We start from the raw sequence: 18,929 nt of genomic DNA on the forward strand, positions 1-18,929 counted from the left end.
GGCAGCCAGTGACTACTGGTGTGTCTCAAGGGTCTGTGCTGGGACCACAACCTTTCACAATATACATTAATGATCTGGAAGAAGGACTTCTGGTGACGGCAGGCAGCCGCACACTGGAGGGCTCCCGTTCGGGAATAGGAATTTTGTTACATCTGATTGATGGATACAGAACTGGCTAGGTCATAGAAGGCAGAGAGTAGCAATGGAAGGGTGCTTTTCTGATTGGAGGGCTGTGACTAGTGGTGTTCCGCAGGGATCTGTGCTGGGACCTTTACTGTTCGTAGTATATATCAATGATTTGGAGGAAAATGTAACTGGTCTGTTTAGTAAGTTTGCGGATGACACAAAGGTTGGTGGAATTGCGGGAAAGCGATGAGGACTGTCAGAGGATACAGCAGGATTTAGATCGTTTGGAGACTTGGGCGGCGAGATGGCAGATAGTGTTTAATCCGGACAAATGTAAGATAATGCATTTTGAAAGGTCTAATACAGGTATGGAATATACATTGAACGGTAGAACCCTTCAAGAGTATTGACAGTCAGAGAGATCTTGGTGTACAGGTCCACAGTTCACTGAAAGGGGCAACACAGGTGGAGAAGGTAGTCAAGAAGGCATACGGCATGCTTGCCTTCATTGGCCGGGGCATTGAGAATAAGAATTGGCAAGTCATGTTGCAGCTGTATAGAACCTTAGTTAGGCCACACTTGGAGTATAGTGTACAATTCTGGTCGCTACACTACCAGAAGGATGTGGAGGCTTTAGAGAGAGTACAGAAGAGATTTACCAGGACGTTGCCTGGTATGGAGGGCATTAGCTATGAGGAGAGGTTGGATAAACTTGGTTTGTTCTCACTGGAACGAAGGAGGTTGAGGGGCAACCTGATAGAGGTCTACAAAATTATGAGGGGCGTAGACAGAGTGGATAGTGACTTTTTCCCAGGGTAGAGGGGTCAATTACTAGGGGGCATAGATTTAAGGTGCGAGGGGCAAGGTTTAGAGTAGATGTACGAGGCAAATGTTTTACACAGAGGCTAGTGGGTGCCAGGAACACGCTGCCGGAGGAGGTGGTGAAAGCAGGGATGATAGTGACATTTAAGGGGCATCTTGACAAATACATGAGTAGGATGGGAATAGAGGGAAACGGACCCCGGAAGTGGAGAAGATTTTAGTTTAGAAGGGCAGCATAGTCAGCGCAGGCTTGGAGGGCCGAAGGGCCTGCTCCTGTGCTGTACTTTTCTTTGTTCTTTTGTTCTTTGTTCGGAGTTTTAACACCCTGTCCCGGGGGCAACGGAGGCTGAAAAAGCTGTAAGAAGGTACAGGGAGGAGAAATGTCCAAGTTTGGGAGAAACACGGCCGTGAAAAAGGGGGTTAACGGAAGTCCCCCGGGGAGTGAAAAAGTCAGCGCAGGAACTGTAAGGAAAGCGGAGGCTGGAGCACCAGGGGAGGCCGCATCGCTCACAGTAGAAGAAATGACCAAGGTGATGGCTGTGGAACTTGAAAAACAGTTCACAAAACACATGGAAGCGATGAAGAAGGAGATGGGGCGGTATTGAAAGTGCTGGTGGAGGAGGCGATTGCCCAGTGAGGGCGGCGTTATCAAGCACAGCGGTGGAGGTGCAGGAGCAAGGTGAGACACTGAAGGAAGGGGAAGAGGCATTATTGCAGCACAGTGATCAACTCACCTCGACGGGGAAGGAGTTGTGGAGGATGCTGGAGACCAACAAGAGTCTCCGAGCCAAAATGGAAGACCTGGAAAACAGATCTAGGCGACAGAATCTGAGTATTGTGGGTCTGCCCGAAGGAGTGGAAGGCCCGAGGCTGACGGAGTATTTTGCCACGATGTTGGTGAAGCTATTGGGGGAGAGGGATGATCCCTCTCGATATGAACTGGATCGGGCTCATCGGTCGTGGAGGCCTATACCAAAGGCGAGTGAGCTGCCATGAGTAGTAACTCTGTGTTTCCGTACGTATAGCGTGAAGGGGAAAGTCCTGTGCTGGGCAAAGCAGAAGCAGGTGGTGCAGTGGGCTGGAGCTGGTATACCCATATACCAGGACTTTATGGTAGAGCTGGCGAGGAGGCGGGCTGCCTTCAGCCGGGTAAAGAAGGCAATGTGCAGTGCGGAATAGTATATCCAGCTAAGTTGAGGGTGACCTACGAATCCAAGGCTTTTATTTTGGGAAGGCGGAAGCAGCGGGGGATTGTGCGAAGGCAGAAGGACTGTGGCAGAATTGAGAAATGGTCATGTACCGATGTAGCCTCATGTAACTTTATTTTTTCACTGCGTGTTGGTGTATGTACTAAATGAGTCGACGCTGTATATATTTGGACAAGGGAAGAGAAGGGACTTTCATTTGCAATGATGGTTCTATGGGGCTTGGGTGAGTATGCGGGGGTTGTGTGCTAAAGGGGATTTCTTGGTTTTCCTGGGACCGGGCAAGGGGGAAGGAGACCCGGGCAGGGGCCTCCATGCTGGCCGGTTTAAGCTGGCCAGTGAATGGGATTGAGGTGGGGGGAGGGGTTGCAGCCATCGGAGCCTGGTAGAACAGGTTTTGGTGAGTCTAGCTGGGGTGAAAAGTTGGGGGAAGGAACCGAGGTTGTGGGGAGGAATTTACAAGAGGAAGTGGGGGGGGGGGCGGGTTTACAATTCATGGGTGTCATTCATGGTATGCTTTCGGAGATTGGATGGCATTGAATATTGGGGGGGTTGGGGCGTGGACTGTGTATATCAATGGTGACCATAGGCGATTCCTGATTTCCTTTTCTTTTTTCCTTTTTTTTCCACCTTGGGAGGGTTTGTTTTATGTGATGTTTATATTGTCAGGTGGGTCGTTTGGGGGGTGGTGGGAGGATGGGATTGTTGTTGTTGATAAGGGGATTGACATTGTATTCGTTACCGTTTACTGTTGTTGGTGTGTAAATTGAAGAAAATATGAAAATGGAGAATAAAAATATTTATTAAAAAAAGATCTGGAAGAAGGAACTGAAGGCACTGTTGCTAAGTTTGCAGATGATACAAAGATCTGTAGAGGTACAAGTAGTATTGAGGAAGCAAGGAGGCTGCAGAAGGATTTGGACAAGCTAGGAGTGTGGGCAATGAAGTGACAAATGAAATACAATGTGGAAAAGTGTGAGGTTATGCACTTTGGAAGGAGGAATTTAGGCATAGACTATTTTCTAAAAGGGGAAATGCTTAGGAAATCAGAAGCACAAAGGGACTCGGGAGTCCTTGTTCACGATTGTCTTAAGATTAATGTGCAGGTTCAGTCGGCAGTTAAAAAGGCAAATGCAATGTTAGCATTCATGTCAAGCGGGCTAGAATACAAGACCAGGATGTACTTCTGAGGCTGTATTGTACCCCATTTGGAATATTGTTAGGGAGTATTGTTAGCAGTTTTGTTCTGTTTGTTTAACCTTTGCTCTAGAGTCGCCAGGTATCTTTATGATACCGCCACGAGGTTCAAGTTCAAGTACTGATCAATAACTCAACACACCAATTAGTAAGATTCAAATCAAAACACCTTTATAATACACAGTAAGTCACTACTTATGCATATAACTCTACTTTCTAGACTATTCTCTATCACTAAAAGGCCTATACTTAGCTTCGGAATTGGCCCACCAGGTCAGGGTAACAAATGGCCTTTCGTTCAGGTCCTGAGTCTGCAGGATTCAAAAGCTGGTATGGACTTGTAGCTAGGAGCGCCTATCACGTAGCGAGCGTTGACTGGAGACTCATTGGTTGGTGCGGCAGCTGGGCAGTTGATTCGCGTTGTTGAGTGACCCTGCCAAGAAGGACGATTTGAACTTGGGGACTCTATTTTATAGTCCCCAGGGGCTTCCCGCCGTTTGGGGCGGACCCCGTACCTTGTTCCAAGTGATTGGACTACGTTCCGATCACTTGGATCGATTTCTCCAATACTGGAGTTGTTCCCTGATCGCTGGGCGGTTCGGGTGTCCGTTGGCCTTCCTTTGTCTTGGCTCCTGCTGGCGCCGAGGAGTCTGGCTTGGCCTTATTCACCTTAAATGTTTTGATTGTTCCCGGGGATCGCTCATTAGTATGCAGATGGCTGTGAGTTTCAGTGCTGTCTGGGCTTTGCAAGTTCTAATACACAGGATTTCTGCACTTGCTAATTTTTGCATGTGTTGGCTGAATTTCCCTGCAGCCTTTATGGATCTCAATTTTAAGTCGGGAAGTGGCCAACCCAGGTGGCTACAACAGAGATAGATAAGTTCTTGATTAATAAGGGGATCAGGAGAATGAGGATGAGAAAATATCAGCCATGATTGAATGGTGGAGCAGACTCGATGGACCGAGTGGCCTAATTCTGCTCCTATGTCTTATGGTCTTGTGGATATGCCGAATTTCCTTAGTTTCCTGAGGAAGTATAGGCACTGTTGTGCTTTCTTGGTTTAACGCCGATATGGGTGGACAAGGACAGATTGTTGGTGATGTGCACACCTAGGAATTTGAAGCTGTCAACCATTTAGACTTGCCAATGATGCCTCAATAGAAATGACTTGCCATTATTCACTGACTGTGTTCACACATAACGTGGTGCTTGAGTGAAACAAAAATGTGGTTGATTTCTGACAAAATTTAAAATGGAGAAAAGCGACCCAGCATAATGTTTTATACAGAAACAATTACCCAGAATGCAGAAATGAGTCGGCTGGTTTGTCCACATTTTTTTTTTATATACAAAATATATATATGTTATATATGTGTGGGTATGTATGTTACATGTTTCATACATTGTTGAATTGTTTGCACGTCTGAAATAATTTGGACAGAGGAGGAATGGCACAAAAATGAATGAAGTGGCTTTTTAAATTTAATTCATTAAAAAATACAATTTTTTTTTTTCAGAATTGTCAACAATTTTTTTTGCAATGGTGATTTAACTCACACCTTTCAATATGTGTCACTTAACTGGTGGTCACAAAACTTTATTTCTGTAACGTTACAAAAGATATCCAAGATATGTTGAGTTACAGGTATAAAATGTTAATTGAACGGTCGTCTCAATTAGAATTGGACTCCTGCAGTTGTAGTTATTGCTAGCCTTGGTTAGTGCACGGAACACTGCTGAGAAAGAATCCTTTTCTGCGTTGCTCAAAACTGACTTTTGGCAAGTTGACTAAGGAGTGGTATTAACTATGCTGCGATCTGTTTGCGCCGTGCATGACCCAGTAATCCTGAATAACGGGAGACCATTTGTTCGAGTAGAGCGCTATCTGAGAAACAAATGAGGGGGAAGCAGGATTGCAATATGTTCATTTTTAAAATCAAGTCAAAAGAAATCTGATAAGTCACAGTATTTTGGAAATACAAGGTAGTAATAGCACTATGCAAAATTAAAAATACCAGAATGAGAGTTTAGCATTCTAATTACTTTGCTTAGAAAAGGATTTTGGTATCTCCCCTCTTTGAAGTCTTTGGAGATCATTCTATCCAGTAATGGCTAAAAACTGCAAAAATGTTATCTGCATCTACAATTTTGAATATCCAGATATTATCTTGGTTCTGTAGGCCAGAGGTGTTCATGCTTCTGCCCTTATGGGCTATATGGATGCATGCCATTGAATGTTAGGGATTGCATAGCGGCCAGAATTTCCTGTGAGCTCAGGAAAGCCTGACCGTCCCACTTTTCACTTTCCGAAATGCACACCGTACCCGTGTATGACTTTGTCGGGATTTATGTCTTTTCACACAGGTGCCGGGTTCACAGTGCATTTTGTAAGCGGTGATGGAATGTGGGTGTGGGTTTGGAGGCAAGCTGATTAGAAAGCCCTCCTTGGTTTTCCAACACATTGCGCAACACTCAACATCATTTGAAAGCCCGTAGATCTTACCCTTCACCCCATTGCACAAAACTGCTAACAATACTCCATAACAATACTCCAAAAGGGGTATGACCAGAGCCTTATACAGCCTCAGAAGTACTTCCTGGTCTTGTATTCTAGCCCGCTTGACATGGATGCTAACATTGCACCTTCAATACAACTCCTTGCCCCCTCAGATCACCCATGCCACACCATGACCCCTCAGAGTGGTCATGCCACTCCATGCCACCTCCACCCCATGTACCCTCCATGGTAACGCATCCTGTATTCACGATGTACAATCCTCAGGAGCGATACCTCCTCAACCCTATCCCCCACCCAACCTCAAGGAGCAGAGGATTATTTCCTCTTAACAATTTAATATAACCCTAAATTCAAACAACTATAATTGATAATAGAAAGAAAAAACTACTCCACTCTAAAACAATTGGAATCCATTAAGTCAGTGTTTTTCAAACTTTGTTCCCGGGGACCCATTTTTATCAACTGGCCAACCTTCGAGACCCATGCCGGCCGATCGTAGCGACCCATGCCGGCCAATCAGCACGACCCACCATTTACGCTTACATTTAATACGACAGGTGAGCCTGTTTGGTCCTCACGATCTCACTTGCTTTGTCATTCAGTGTTACATTTCTGTATGGGTTGTTCAGAGGTTCTGGAGCTCATACCACCACTGCTTTGTCCTGTTGTGGACTCACCTGAACAGCTCACACCACCACTGCTTTGTCCTGCTGAGGATTCTCCTGAGCCACTCTCTCCAGCAGATTTAATTGTGAGATCCTGGCCTATTTGGGTCTCTGGCCCTCTCTTCCTTATTACAAAATGATCCATTTAAATTTTTTCAGTCCTGTTGCTTCTTTGCTGTTGCCAAAATGGAGGAATAGCAATCGCGTCCAGAGCACGTGATGCCAGTGCTCGGGGCGCGTGACCTGTTCTCTGCCGTCATTTCAGGCATAAAACTGCATTGAATTAAAAAGAAATCTTCTCCTGGGCCGTTGCGCATCAACTCCCGTGATCGGGAATGCCGAGATGGATGGCTCCGCAACCCTCCCGACACCTGCCCGCGACCCAATCACGGGTTGTGACCCTGACTTTGAAAATGACTGCTTTAAGTGGCTATTAGGTTTGTAAACCAACAAGAAACCTCATGAAAGGAATATTCTGTTTTTGGGTCATCAGGAAGGTGAACATAAACAATCCATACAAAGAACAAAGAAAATTACAGCACGGGAACGGGCCCTTCGGCCCTCCAAGACTGCACCGATCATGCTGCCCGTCTGAACTAAAAACCCCTACCGTTCCAGGGGCAATAATCCTCTATTCCCATCCTATTCATGTATTTGCCAAGACGCCCCTTAAAAGTTACGATCATATCTATTTCCTCTATGTCCCCTCGGCAGCGAGTTCCAAACTCCCACCACCCTCTGTGTAAAAAACTTGCCTCGTACATCTCCGTTAAACCTTGCCCCTCGCACCTTAAACCTATGCCCCCTAATAATTGACTCTTCCACCCTGGGCAAAAGCTTCTGACTTCTGTCCATGTCCCTCATAATATTTTAGACTTCTAAAGATCAAAGAAACAGAATATCAATTTCAGACAAAATTGAAAGATTTATTTTGCAGATATTCCAAACCACGGAACATTTTGCTGATGAACATTATTCTGAAACTCAAGTCGGTTTGGTGGAGAGGGTCCTGATGCTGTCCATCATTCACGGCAATGCATGTGAATCCAACATTGTTTGAGTAACCAGAACCCAGAACTTTACAAGTATAGGATAACTTTTGCACCAATTTTCACAAGGACTAATCCAATTAGGAGGCATTGGCATTTGGCTTATCAACGTTTAAATTGCCAAAGGTTAGAGTACCCATCTTCCTAAAGAAAAGCAAAGTACTGCAGATTGTGGAGATCTGAAATAAAAACAGAATTCTTGTTGTTCATTTGGGCTGGGTGTACTGTCAGAGTCTTCTCCTTGTGGCTCAGACAATGTGGGTGAACCGTTGTTCATTTGGGCTTGGACTGTCATAGTCGCTTTGTTCTTCACTGGAGCATGGTAGACCGTCATGGTTGTCCTGCTGTGCACTGGAGTGTGGTATACTGTCATAGTCTTCTTGCTGTTTACTTGAGCATGGCAGACTTACATCGTCTGCTGCTAGTTGGTCAGGGGAGGTTGCTAGACCTTCATGGTCTTGTTCCTGCAAGAACTGCGCTTTGGAGTCTTGCGTTGCTTCTATCGTGGAGGCTGTACACAAGCTCGCTGTGGAGGCTTGTGACATTGGAGTCACTTCTTGTTCGTGCAAGGACTGCGCTCTGGAGTCTTGCGTTTCTTCAATCGTGGAGTCTGTCCACGAGCTCGCTGTGGAGGCTTGTGACACTGGAGTCACTTCTTGTTCATGCAAGGACAGCGGTGTGGAGTCTTGCGTGTCTTCTATCATGGAGTCAGGTACCCTTAACGGTGCGTGGACCTTTCTCTGTGTGGCAGCAGGCCGCTCTCTGTGGGCTTGTACCGCTCTCTGTCTCTTGGTGTCAGGCCGCAGCATAATCCTGCACTCACGAATCGGTATGTCGTGTATGCTGAGCTGAAGATCCTCGAATCCGAAGAACGAATCCGCGTCTGCGTCGGATTCAGTACGGGGTTCGCCATTTCTAATGAAAAAACCTTTGTCCGAGTCGTAGTCCTCTAGGACCATATCATCACTGTTTGTGTCGAAGCTGGCACGGGGCTCGCGATGTCCAGAGAAAAATTAAAGGTCGGTGTCGTAGTATTCAAAGTCTGTGTCATCGCTTTGGGCGGTGCTAACTGCTTGTTGCAGGGTTTTGTGGAGGTTACTTTCAGACCCTGGTTGAATTTGAGGCATTACGCTGTCATTCCAGGTGAAAGAAGCTTGTTTTACGGCTTTAAGAGATTTGTTTCGTGATTTGGGACATTTTCCCTTTAAATGGGCGGGGTCCGGGGCCTCTGACGTCATGCCGCCAGACGTAGGAAGCGGTGCACATGCGCATAACACGTGTCACCTCTATATATGGGTTGGTGTAATGCCCTCCTGTGGTCGTGTCACCTCTATATATGAGTTGGTGTAATGCCCTCCTGTGGTCGTGTCACCTCTGTGTGTATCGTGAATGCTCATTGGTCGTGTCCTATCTAACTGTTCTATTGGTTGAGTGTCTGTGTGTCATGTCTCTGGTGCTCCCTCTAGTGTCTAGCTAGTTTACATGTATTTACATTAACCCCTTGTGTCTTTACAGTGATGCATATCACCACAAGGATTCGTCCACAGTTGCTGTTAAAAACAGAATAATGCACATGCCAGCATTATCTGAAAGCAAAATGGCAGAATTTGTTAATAACAAAATAAGGGTCAGCACTGTCTGAAAGCAATAACATAAGAACATTGTATAGACTAACACTTGGGAAACGGGGGGGGGGGGGGGGGGGGGGGGGGGGGGGGCGGTGGAGAGCGGGACGGCGAGAAGAGGTGCTGTTGAATCAAAATGGAGGATAGAGTTCATGGTCTGAAATTTCTGAGCACTATGTTAGGCCCAGGGGGATGCAAGATGCCTAATCAGACGGTGAGGTGCTATTCCTTTAGCTTACGTTTAGCTTCAATGGAACATTGTAGCAGGCTGAGGACAGAAATATGCGCACAAGAGGAAGATGGTGAAATGAAATGACAACTGACTGGAAGATCGGGGTCATGCTTGGGGATTGAGCGAAGGTGTTCCACAAAACAGTCACTCTGCCTGTGTTTGGTCTCCCCAATGTAGGGAGACTGCATTGTGAGAAGAAAATACAGCATATTAACTTGAAAGAACAACAAATAATCATTGATTCACCTGGAAGGGGTGCTTGGGGTCTTGAACTGTTAGGTGGGAGGCGGTAAAAGGGAAGGTATTACACCTTCTATGGTTGCATGGAAATGTGCTGTGGGAAAGGGATGAGGTGTTGGGAGGATTATAGGAGTGGATTAGGTGTCGCAGAGAGAATGGGAAGATGAGTTTGGTCATGGCATCATGCTGGCATTGGCGAAAACCCAGCTAAACATTTGAGATAGCTATAGCTATCACAACAAAAGTTTCCAGCTATGTTACCTGACATAGTTGAACAGAACATTGCCCTATTTCTATTTCCATAGCATGATTGTCATTCAGTGAAGAAAAATAGGTGCGGATTTTTTTAACTTTCAAAAGTATTTTTTTTAACCACCAGAGCTGTCAGTTAATTTAAATCCCAGCATAAAACATGAGAGCAGAAGCTGACAGGGTATTTATTTTGCGTTTTGCTGCATTATAGCACTTATTTAAATGGATGGAAAAAATACTATAGTGCATGTGGACACTTATTGAATGACGGTCAATTCCCGTACCAGCCTCCCCGAACAGGCGCCGGATTGTGGCGACTAGGGTTTTTCCACAGTAACTTTATTTGTAACCTACTTGTGACAATAAGCAATTTTCATCTCATTTCATTTTTTCAATTTACCTTGTCAGGACAGATCTCTATGATGAGTCACTGCATTAAAGACTCGCCTACATTACAATGCAGTATCTAACTGTGGCATTTTAAAGTGTCAAAACATTTTACACTTGCCTTTCATATTGTTCCTGACTTCTCAGAAGACTTTTTCCACTGGATCTCTTGAAGGAGGTTTTATTTTTAGGCCTTCCAAAGCCCAAATCAACTCACAAAAGTTTTCTGTGGTCCTCACAATGGGGACCCAACCCTGGAAGATAGGCTTGTGCTTTTTGCACCTGAGGCCATTCTGACCTGCACAAAGGTCATATGAAAATTATGCAGGGTCAAGAAGGCAAAAGAAAATTGTTTTTCCAGTAAAAAAAACAAGTTCAGCATTTGGCAATCTGATTTGTACCTATGTTGGGAGATGGAGATCCATCCTAGAAAGTTTAAATCCGCGTTCCCATTAGTTTGCATGTCTCTCAAATTGCTGATCCTGATTTTCTCAATTGGGGACCATTCACCAAATCACTCAGCTGTGCTCAGATTATCTTTTCTAAAGTTTATTTATACTTTTGAAATTCAAGTTACAAAATTCAACAACAAAAAACACAAATAACACTGAGTTGCCTGCACTTGGGGGAGTGCATATAGCCCGAGGCTATAACTTTGATACCCTTGGTGTCAGACACAAATGTAAACCAAAGTATGCCACATGCACCATATGAGGACAATGTCAATATAAGTAGATACATATTAAATTGTATGCCTTCCGTGATTCTAAAATAATTACTAAGGCATGAATTTGGTGAAAACGTCTGAAGACTCTAAGCTGTGCCAACTATAGAGGCATATTTCATTTAAGACGTTGAATTCATGGCAAGTACGCTTGGTTAACAACATTTTATGACCCATGTTACTTTCTATCTTGTCCTGTCATTACAAATCACAAAAATATGAATAGTTGTTCCATTACTTACAATAAAAATGTTCTGTATTTTAGGACAAAGATGGAGTGCAGCTAGTGCCTATTTGCGCCCTGCTTTGGTGCGCAGAAACCTAACAGCAGAAGAGAAAACATTTGTAACTAGAATTTTGTTTGATGGCACTAAAGCTGTTGGAGTTGAATATGTTCAAAGTGGATTACATATAAAGGTACCAGAGCATTGCATTTATTTGATATTGTTGTATTTTGTTCTAATCATTGTTTTGCATGTGTAAAAGTACTTGTGCTTGAGGATGCATCCAAATTAACTGCTGTATGTCAACGTTCCAGGAAATGTCAGACAACAATTGCCTCCAAATTGGGTCATCAATGTATCCAATGAATTTTCTTTTAATTGAAAGCCTCCAACTCTTCCAAACACCTTGTACGGTCTGAGTATGGGCCGCATACCCAATTCCTCAGGTACATCGGTAAAACGCCTTCAAGTACTGAGAGTGAAGATTCAGCTTCTAGACATTTTTCACTCAAGTTTCCCCCCCCCCCCCACCCTCCCAAGATTATTTGAAGAAAAACCAAAGAACAAATTTCATTAGCTTTTCTAATTTAAAATAAGAATAATATAAAGGCTGTGTGTGTATACTAGATCAAAACAATAAATCATGTGTATCACCAGGTTAGTTAAAGAGGAATGGAACTGGCGGGATTGCACACAATACAAAATATTCTCTTTAAAATTGATTTTATTTTTGGAAATGAAATAAATTAGTATAGAATCATAGTACTTTTACAGCACAGGAAGTGATGCCTCATTGCATTGTGCCTAAGCCAGCTCTCTGACAGAGCTATCCCTGAATTTATTTCTTTTCAAGTGTATATCCAATTCTCATAGGAAAGTTCTGACTAAATTTGCTTGTGCCACCCTTTCAGACAGTGCATTCTTGATCATAAAAACCCACTGTCCAAAACATCTTTTCCTGATTCTTTTGCCAATTATCATAAACCTGAGGCTGGATTCTCCAGTCTCTCAGCAGCGTGTTTCTCGGCAGCATGCTGAACGCTGGCCGCGGGATTCTCTCTTCCCGCCGTTTGTCAGTGGGATTTCCAATTAAAGCCACCCCACACCCCCTGGAAACCAGTGGGTAGGGGTGCGCCGGACGGAACAGAGTTCCAACGGCCAGAGAATTCTGGCCCTGGTCTCCCCTCACTTTACCTTCTTTTAAGATGTGCTAAGATAGTTAATATTTAAGATAAAATTAAAGTTGTTTCAGGGGTTTGTTCATTACATATCCATCATTATATGTATGTTTGGTTATATTCTGGAAAATATGTAATGTTCTCACAGATCTTAGTACCAGTGACATTACACAGTATCATTTTTGTAGTGCCTCATTTGTTTTATCTGTCTTTTCCAACACGGTAATAATGAATCATTGTACTGTAATGACCATGTAATCCTTTGCTTTCTGAGCTCAATGTGGATTACTGATATGTCTTTGGAAATTCTTTGTTTGTTCAGATATAGAATGGTGTTGATGTACTTTCTTGAAATTACAACTAGAAAGTACTTATTTATTCTCCATGATTTTAAACATTCCTGGCTATCTGTTGATGTTTGGTGATTAGCCTGACATAACAAAAGAAGTAAGAACATGAAAGGAAGGAGCCGGCACAGACCTTGTGGCCCATCAAAGCTGCTCCAACAAGGCTGATCCTGGGCTTCACCTCCACTTTCCTGCCTGCTCCTCAGATCCCTTGATTTTACCCTCGGAGACTAAACATCTGTCTATACCAAGCTTGAAAATATTCAATGATGAAACATCCATAACCGTCTGAGGCAAAACATTCCAAAGATCAACAACTCTGAGTGAAGAAATTTCTCCTAATCTGCATCCTAAATGGTTGTCCCCTTATCCCAAGGCTCTGCCCCCATGTTCTAGATTCCACAATCAGCGGAAGCAACTTCTCTGTCTCGCCTATCAAGCTCCTTTTAAACTTGTATCTTTCAATAAGATCACCTCTTCTAAATTCCAAAGGATATAGGCCCAATTTACTCAGCCTCTCATCATATGGCAAGCCTGCAACCCTCTCAATCTAACAACTAATCTAGTGAACCCTCACTGTGCTGCCTCCAATGCAGTATATCCTTCCTTAAATATGGAGACCAAAATTGCACATAGTATTTCAGTTGTGGCCTCACCAAAGCCCGCACAATTATAGCAAAACGTATTTATTCTGGTAACTGGTCCACTTGCAATAAAGGAAAACACGCAATTTGCTTTTCTAATTGCTTGCTGTACTTGGGTGCCAACTTTGTGTTCCTTCTATGAGCACACACAAATCTCTCTGGACATCCATATTTGCACGTCTCAGACCTTCTAAAAAATATTCTGTTTTTCTATTCTTACAACCAAAGCGAATAATCTCACATTATCCTACATTATATTCCATCTGCCATCTCGTTGCCCACTCATTTAACCTCTGTATATTACATTGCCACCCCTTTGCACTGTCCTCACAGCTTATAATTCCACTTAGATTTGTATTTCCAGCAAACTTAGATACATTACTATCTGTCCCTTTGTCTAAGTCATTAATATAGATTGCAAAAAGCTGACGCTCCAGCATTGATCCTTGTGGTACTCCGTTAGTCACAGCCTGCCAACTTGAAAATGTCCTATACACGCCTACCTATGCATCTTGTTCATTGACCAATCCTCTATCAATGCGAATGGAACTTCCTGAGCCCTTATCGTGCCTATCAATCTTTTGTGTGACACCTTATCAAATGTCTTTTGGAAATCTATTGTTTCTCCTTTAGCCACCCTACTTGCTTTATCCTCAAATAACTGCAATAAATGTGTCAAATTTCCCTTCCATAGAACCACGTTGACTTTGATCATATTATGATTTTCTAAGTATTATTAAAACTTCCTTATTAATACATTCCAGCACTTTCCCAACAGGGAATTCAGAATTTACACAGTGAGTGGTTAGAATGGAACCGGTTATCATTTTAAGTAATAATTGGTAACAGTTCTCTCCCTTAAGTTCCTGTACCCCTCTCTTGCTCTTGCACCACCACCTGTGGTATAACCCCAACAATCTACCTTTGTCTCCCTTCCATTTCTCATCAATGTACTGCCTCTTTGTATTATCAGCCAAAAACACATTGTCAGATCCGCCCCCCACCCTCTCCAGGTGCTTCATGTGCAATGTTTGATCATCTCAGCCTAAATATCAATAACTTTGAATACTACGTTCAACCTGATTTCTATATAGCTAGTTTTTGAAGGAGATAGTCAATTCAGCCTCACTCTTTATGCTAGCAGTTTGTTGCATGTTGGCCTTAGACTGGATTAGGTTGTGATCAAGGGCTGCCCTAGATCTAAAGGTAATTCACCATTTCTAATGTTCAGTATTTTCTTTAGACGATGTGCTTGAATTGTTGAAAACATTGAATGAAGAGGCTTAACTAAAGTATTGATGATGTGGACCCAGTATGCTGGTTAATTCATTATTTATGTTTTAACTCCTTAGGTCTATGCCAACAAGGAAGTGATTCTAAGTGGTGGCTCAATTAACTCACCCCAGCTTCTTATGTTATCTGGCGTTGGTAATGCAGATGACCTTAAAACACTGGGAATTCCTGTTGTTTGCCACCGTCCAGGTAATAATTGAAGTATTCAGGGGAAAAAAGGCATTCAATTAGTTAATTTGATATAAGATATGTTCTGGTGATGGTTGCTATAGTTAACTTGTCAAAACTTTCACTTTAATGAAACTGTTTTGCTTTTAGGTGTGGGCCAGAATCTGCAAGATCATCTAGAATTGTACGTACAACAACAATGCATTGAACCGATTACTCTATATAAATCCCAAAAATCCATCCAAATGATCAAAGTTGGCATTGAATGGCTTTGGAAATTCACAGGTAAAATTTTGTTGCCTTCCAGTACTTGGACAAGACATAAAAATCAGTGTTTTAGGATCAGAGGAACAGGAGTAGGCCATTTAACACTTGGACCCTGTTTCATCCCAGGTTCAATTCCAGCCTCGAGTGACAGTCTGTGTGGAGTTTGCACTTTCTCCCAGTGTCTGCAAGGGTTTCCTCCAGGTGCTTCGGTTTCCTTCCACAGTCCAAAGATGTACGGGTTAGGTGGATTGGCCATGCTAAATTACCCCTTGGTGTCCAGAAGGTTAGGTCGGGTTACGTGATGGGTGGAGGCATGGGCTTTGGGGTGCCTTTTCCAGGGGCCGGTGCAAACCTGATTGGCTGAATGGCCTCCTTCTGCATTGTAGATTTGATGATCATTCATTGAAATCAAGGCTGATCTGTAACCTAACACCATATACCCCCCTTGCCCCATATCCCTTGATACCTGAGGGTAACAAAAATTTATCAATCTCAAATTTAAAATTTACAATTGATCTAGCATCCGTAGTTTCCGAATAGAGTTTCAAACTTCTACCATCCTTTGTATTAAAAAGTGTTTCCTAATTTTGCTTCTGAAAGTGCTGGCTATAATAATTAAACTCTACCCCTTAATGCAAAACTCCCTAAGCAGCTGTAATAGCTCCTCTCTATCTAACCTATCTGTCCCTCTTAATATCTTGAAAAGTTTGATTAAGAAATTACATTTTTACTGACTTGACTTGTCAGTATTCATCTCCCTTAAGAGAAGAAACAGGTTAGAGATGGGGTATTGTGGTACAAATTATGTATGAGATGTCAGTAGGAATATGTTTAATGGGTTTTCATGCCATATCTTATGTTGCAAAAATGTTTTGTTCACCTTGCATTGCTTACTTTATATCTGTTAATTGTCAATACTTTTGAAACCATCAAACAAGCGTTGGGTTGTATTTTCACATTTAAAAAAAATTATTCAAGGGATGTGGGCTTTGTTAGCTAGGCCAGTATTTATTGCCCATCCCTAATTGGCCTTTTGAAGGTGGTGGTGAGCTGCCTTCATGAACTGCTGCACTCCATGTGGTGTAGGTACACCCACATTGCCATTAGGAAGAGAGTTCCAGGATTTATCTTCAGCCAATTCAATTCACCCCTCGTGACATCAAAAAACAGCTGAGACAGAGTTAAGCAATCTTACAAACAATGACAGTGAAGAAACGGTAATGTATATCCGAGTCAGGATGGTAAGTGACTTGGAGGGGAACTTCCAGGCGGTGGTCTTCCTGTGTATGTGGTGTCTTTATCCTTCTAGTTGGGAGTGATCATGGGTTTTGAAGGGGCTGTCTAGGGAGACTCAATGAGTTCCTGCAGTGCATGTAGATGGTGTACACTGCTGTCACTGTGCATCCGTGGCGATGGGAGTGAATGTTTGTGGAAGAGATGCCAATCAAGTGGGTTGCATTGTCCTGGATGGTGTCAAGCTTCTTGAATGCTTTGGAGCTGCACTCATCCAGGCAAGGGAGTGTATTCTATCACACCTCTGGCTTTTGCCTTGTAGATATGTTTCAAACATTCATTTAGAGGTTTCTCAAGTGAACCAGATGAAATGGAATCCACTTTCCTTCCACACAGTTGCAAGACAAACGTAGGGGCCAAATCCTCCAATCAGGATCAGAAACCCTGGGCGAAATTCTCCTACCCGCCCCGCCACATTTCTGCGTCGACCGGCCGGCGGGAGTCTCCGTAACACTGGCCGGTCAATGGGGTTTCCCATTGTGGGGCAGCCCCACGCCGTCGGGAAACCCCCCGGTGCCGGCAGAACGGAGACTCCCGCCGGCAGAGAATGACGCCCCCTATTTTCAACCCTGATTTTATAAACTATACCCACTTACCTTCCTCTGATTTTTCTGGACAAACTTCCAATGGAGGATCCTTCCAAACTGACTTAGTGCAGGCAACCTCGAAAGGAACAGCAGAGAGTATACGAGCAGAAGCCACATCTATTTTCTATGACACAACTGCTAAATTCTGTTAAGTAAAGATTTCAAATGTTCCAAAGCTTCTTTGAAAAACCTTGGAGAGAAGGTAAGTGGGTTAAGGGGTAGGGGGGATAAGATATCTGGATGAAGGGGTATAGTGAGTAAAGGGGTAGATAGAGTTGGTGAGGGAGTCAGGGGGTAAAGATCTAGGGTCAGATCAGGTCATACGATCGGGGGATTAGTTGTGTGATAAAGGAGGAGTCCTATGGTGAGGTTGGGCGAAGGGAGTCAGGGATGTTGGTTCGTGGGGTCAAGTTAAGGGGTGACATTGGTAGGAGTTAGATCAGGGGTACGTTGGGATGTGGGGGGGGTGGGGGGGAGAGTTAGGCAGTGAGAGCAGGCCGGGTGATGAGGGAATCGGGGGTTATGCGGGGGAGTCGGTATCAGTGTGAGTGATTGGTGATGGTGGGTGTTAAGCTCTGATAGTACCTGTAATAAGAACAAGAAAGCAGGTCTTGATGCCTTCAATGCCAATTCTATTGTGTTTTAACAATAATTTCTCCAACTCCACAGTGCCACCTAAATGCCTTTATAATATATATATATACACATCTTTATAATATATATATGTGTGCAGTTATCAAGCAATAAGTGTGGTCTATTAAACAATTAAAATTCCAATTCTAAATGAAGCACTGGGAGCATTAACTCTTTCCTAAGAGATTCCCCCTCTTAATTTTTTTGTAAGTTAGACGTAAATTACCATAACACAAATGTATATATTTTCTTTTCTACAATAAATTCACCCTATTCCCCCTTCTTAAAATTGCCCCCCCCCCATTAACATTCTCTTCCCCATAGGAAAATATTCCCCTCTTTAACAATTTCTAATAACTTCTTTGAGCTCGCCTCTTTTTTTAAAAATCAGTCAGATAATTGGTAACTGCTATCAACCCACTTGATCTTGTCAATCTTCCTGTTCTCTAGCATCTGTTTTAGATTCGCTATTTCAATCCGCAATCTTTTTCCATTGACATTTTTCGTAGAGTGGACAATCTCCCAAAGGGACTTATTGTCCACGTGATACTCTAAAAGTTCTGTTCCTGAATGCCCTGTTCCATTCATACTTCCAGTCAGGTTCCTGGATATAAAAATACCATATCTACTCCCTCCACTAGGGGAAATGGCTCTGCTTCCAAGATACTTTTTAACCTCTCTTCATATCTTTTTAGTTTCCCATGCCAAGGGGCAACCTTTCTCCCCAAGGAGAAAAATTATAAATCCTCCCGTTCTCAAAAAGCCATCACAGAAATTAGCAGAAGATGTGTCACTGTAAACAATCAGTTTCAGTTATCTATTATCACCCAAGATGTACATTCAAAACACAATTCTCCAATTTAAATTTTGTCAATGTTTTGTTTGCTCAAACACTTTCTTCAACATTGGGATAGATGATTTTAGTGCTTAGTTCTAAAACACCAAAACTGTTGTTTTGCTCTGAGGTTAATATTCATAGGATCATAGAATTTACAGTGCAGAAGGAGGCCATTCGGCCCATCAAGTCTGCACCAGCCCTTGGAAAGAGCACGCCACTTAAGCCTACACCTCCACGTAACCCAGTAACCCTAGCTAACATTTTTGGACACTTGAGGGCAATTTAGCATGGCCAATCCACCTATCCTGCGCATCTTTGGACTGTGGGAGGAAACCAGAGCACCCGGAGGAAACCCACGGGGAGAAGGTGCAGACTCCGCATAGACAGTAGCCCAAGCCCGGAATTGAACCTGCG

General features: G+C 43.4%; 1 protein-coding gene across 5 annotated transcripts in view; it reads left to right on the forward strand.

The window, feature by feature from the left end:
• chdh (choline dehydrogenase) overlaps positions 1 to 18,929 on the forward strand; it is a 140,247-nt gene that overhangs the window by 62,005 nt on the left and 59,313 nt on the right. For all 5 annotated transcript variants that reach the window (XM_072472489.1, XM_072472490.1, XM_072472493.1 and 2 more), the window contains 3 exons: positions 11,309 to 11,460; positions 14,789 to 14,918; positions 15,048 to 15,182. In XM_072472489.1, the coding sequence (XP_072328590.1) occupies positions 11,309 to 11,460; positions 14,789 to 14,918; positions 15,048 to 15,182 (417 nt within the window). The remainder of the gene's footprint in view (positions 1 to 11,308; positions 11,461 to 14,788; positions 14,919 to 15,047; positions 15,183 to 18,929) is intronic.

The sequence above is a fragment of the Scyliorhinus torazame genome, chromosome 13, assembly GCF_047496885.1.
Source record: "Scyliorhinus torazame isolate Kashiwa2021f chromosome 13, sScyTor2.1, whole genome shotgun sequence".
Lineage (NCBI taxonomy): Eukaryota > Metazoa > Chordata > Chondrichthyes > Carcharhiniformes > Scyliorhinidae > Scyliorhinus > Scyliorhinus torazame.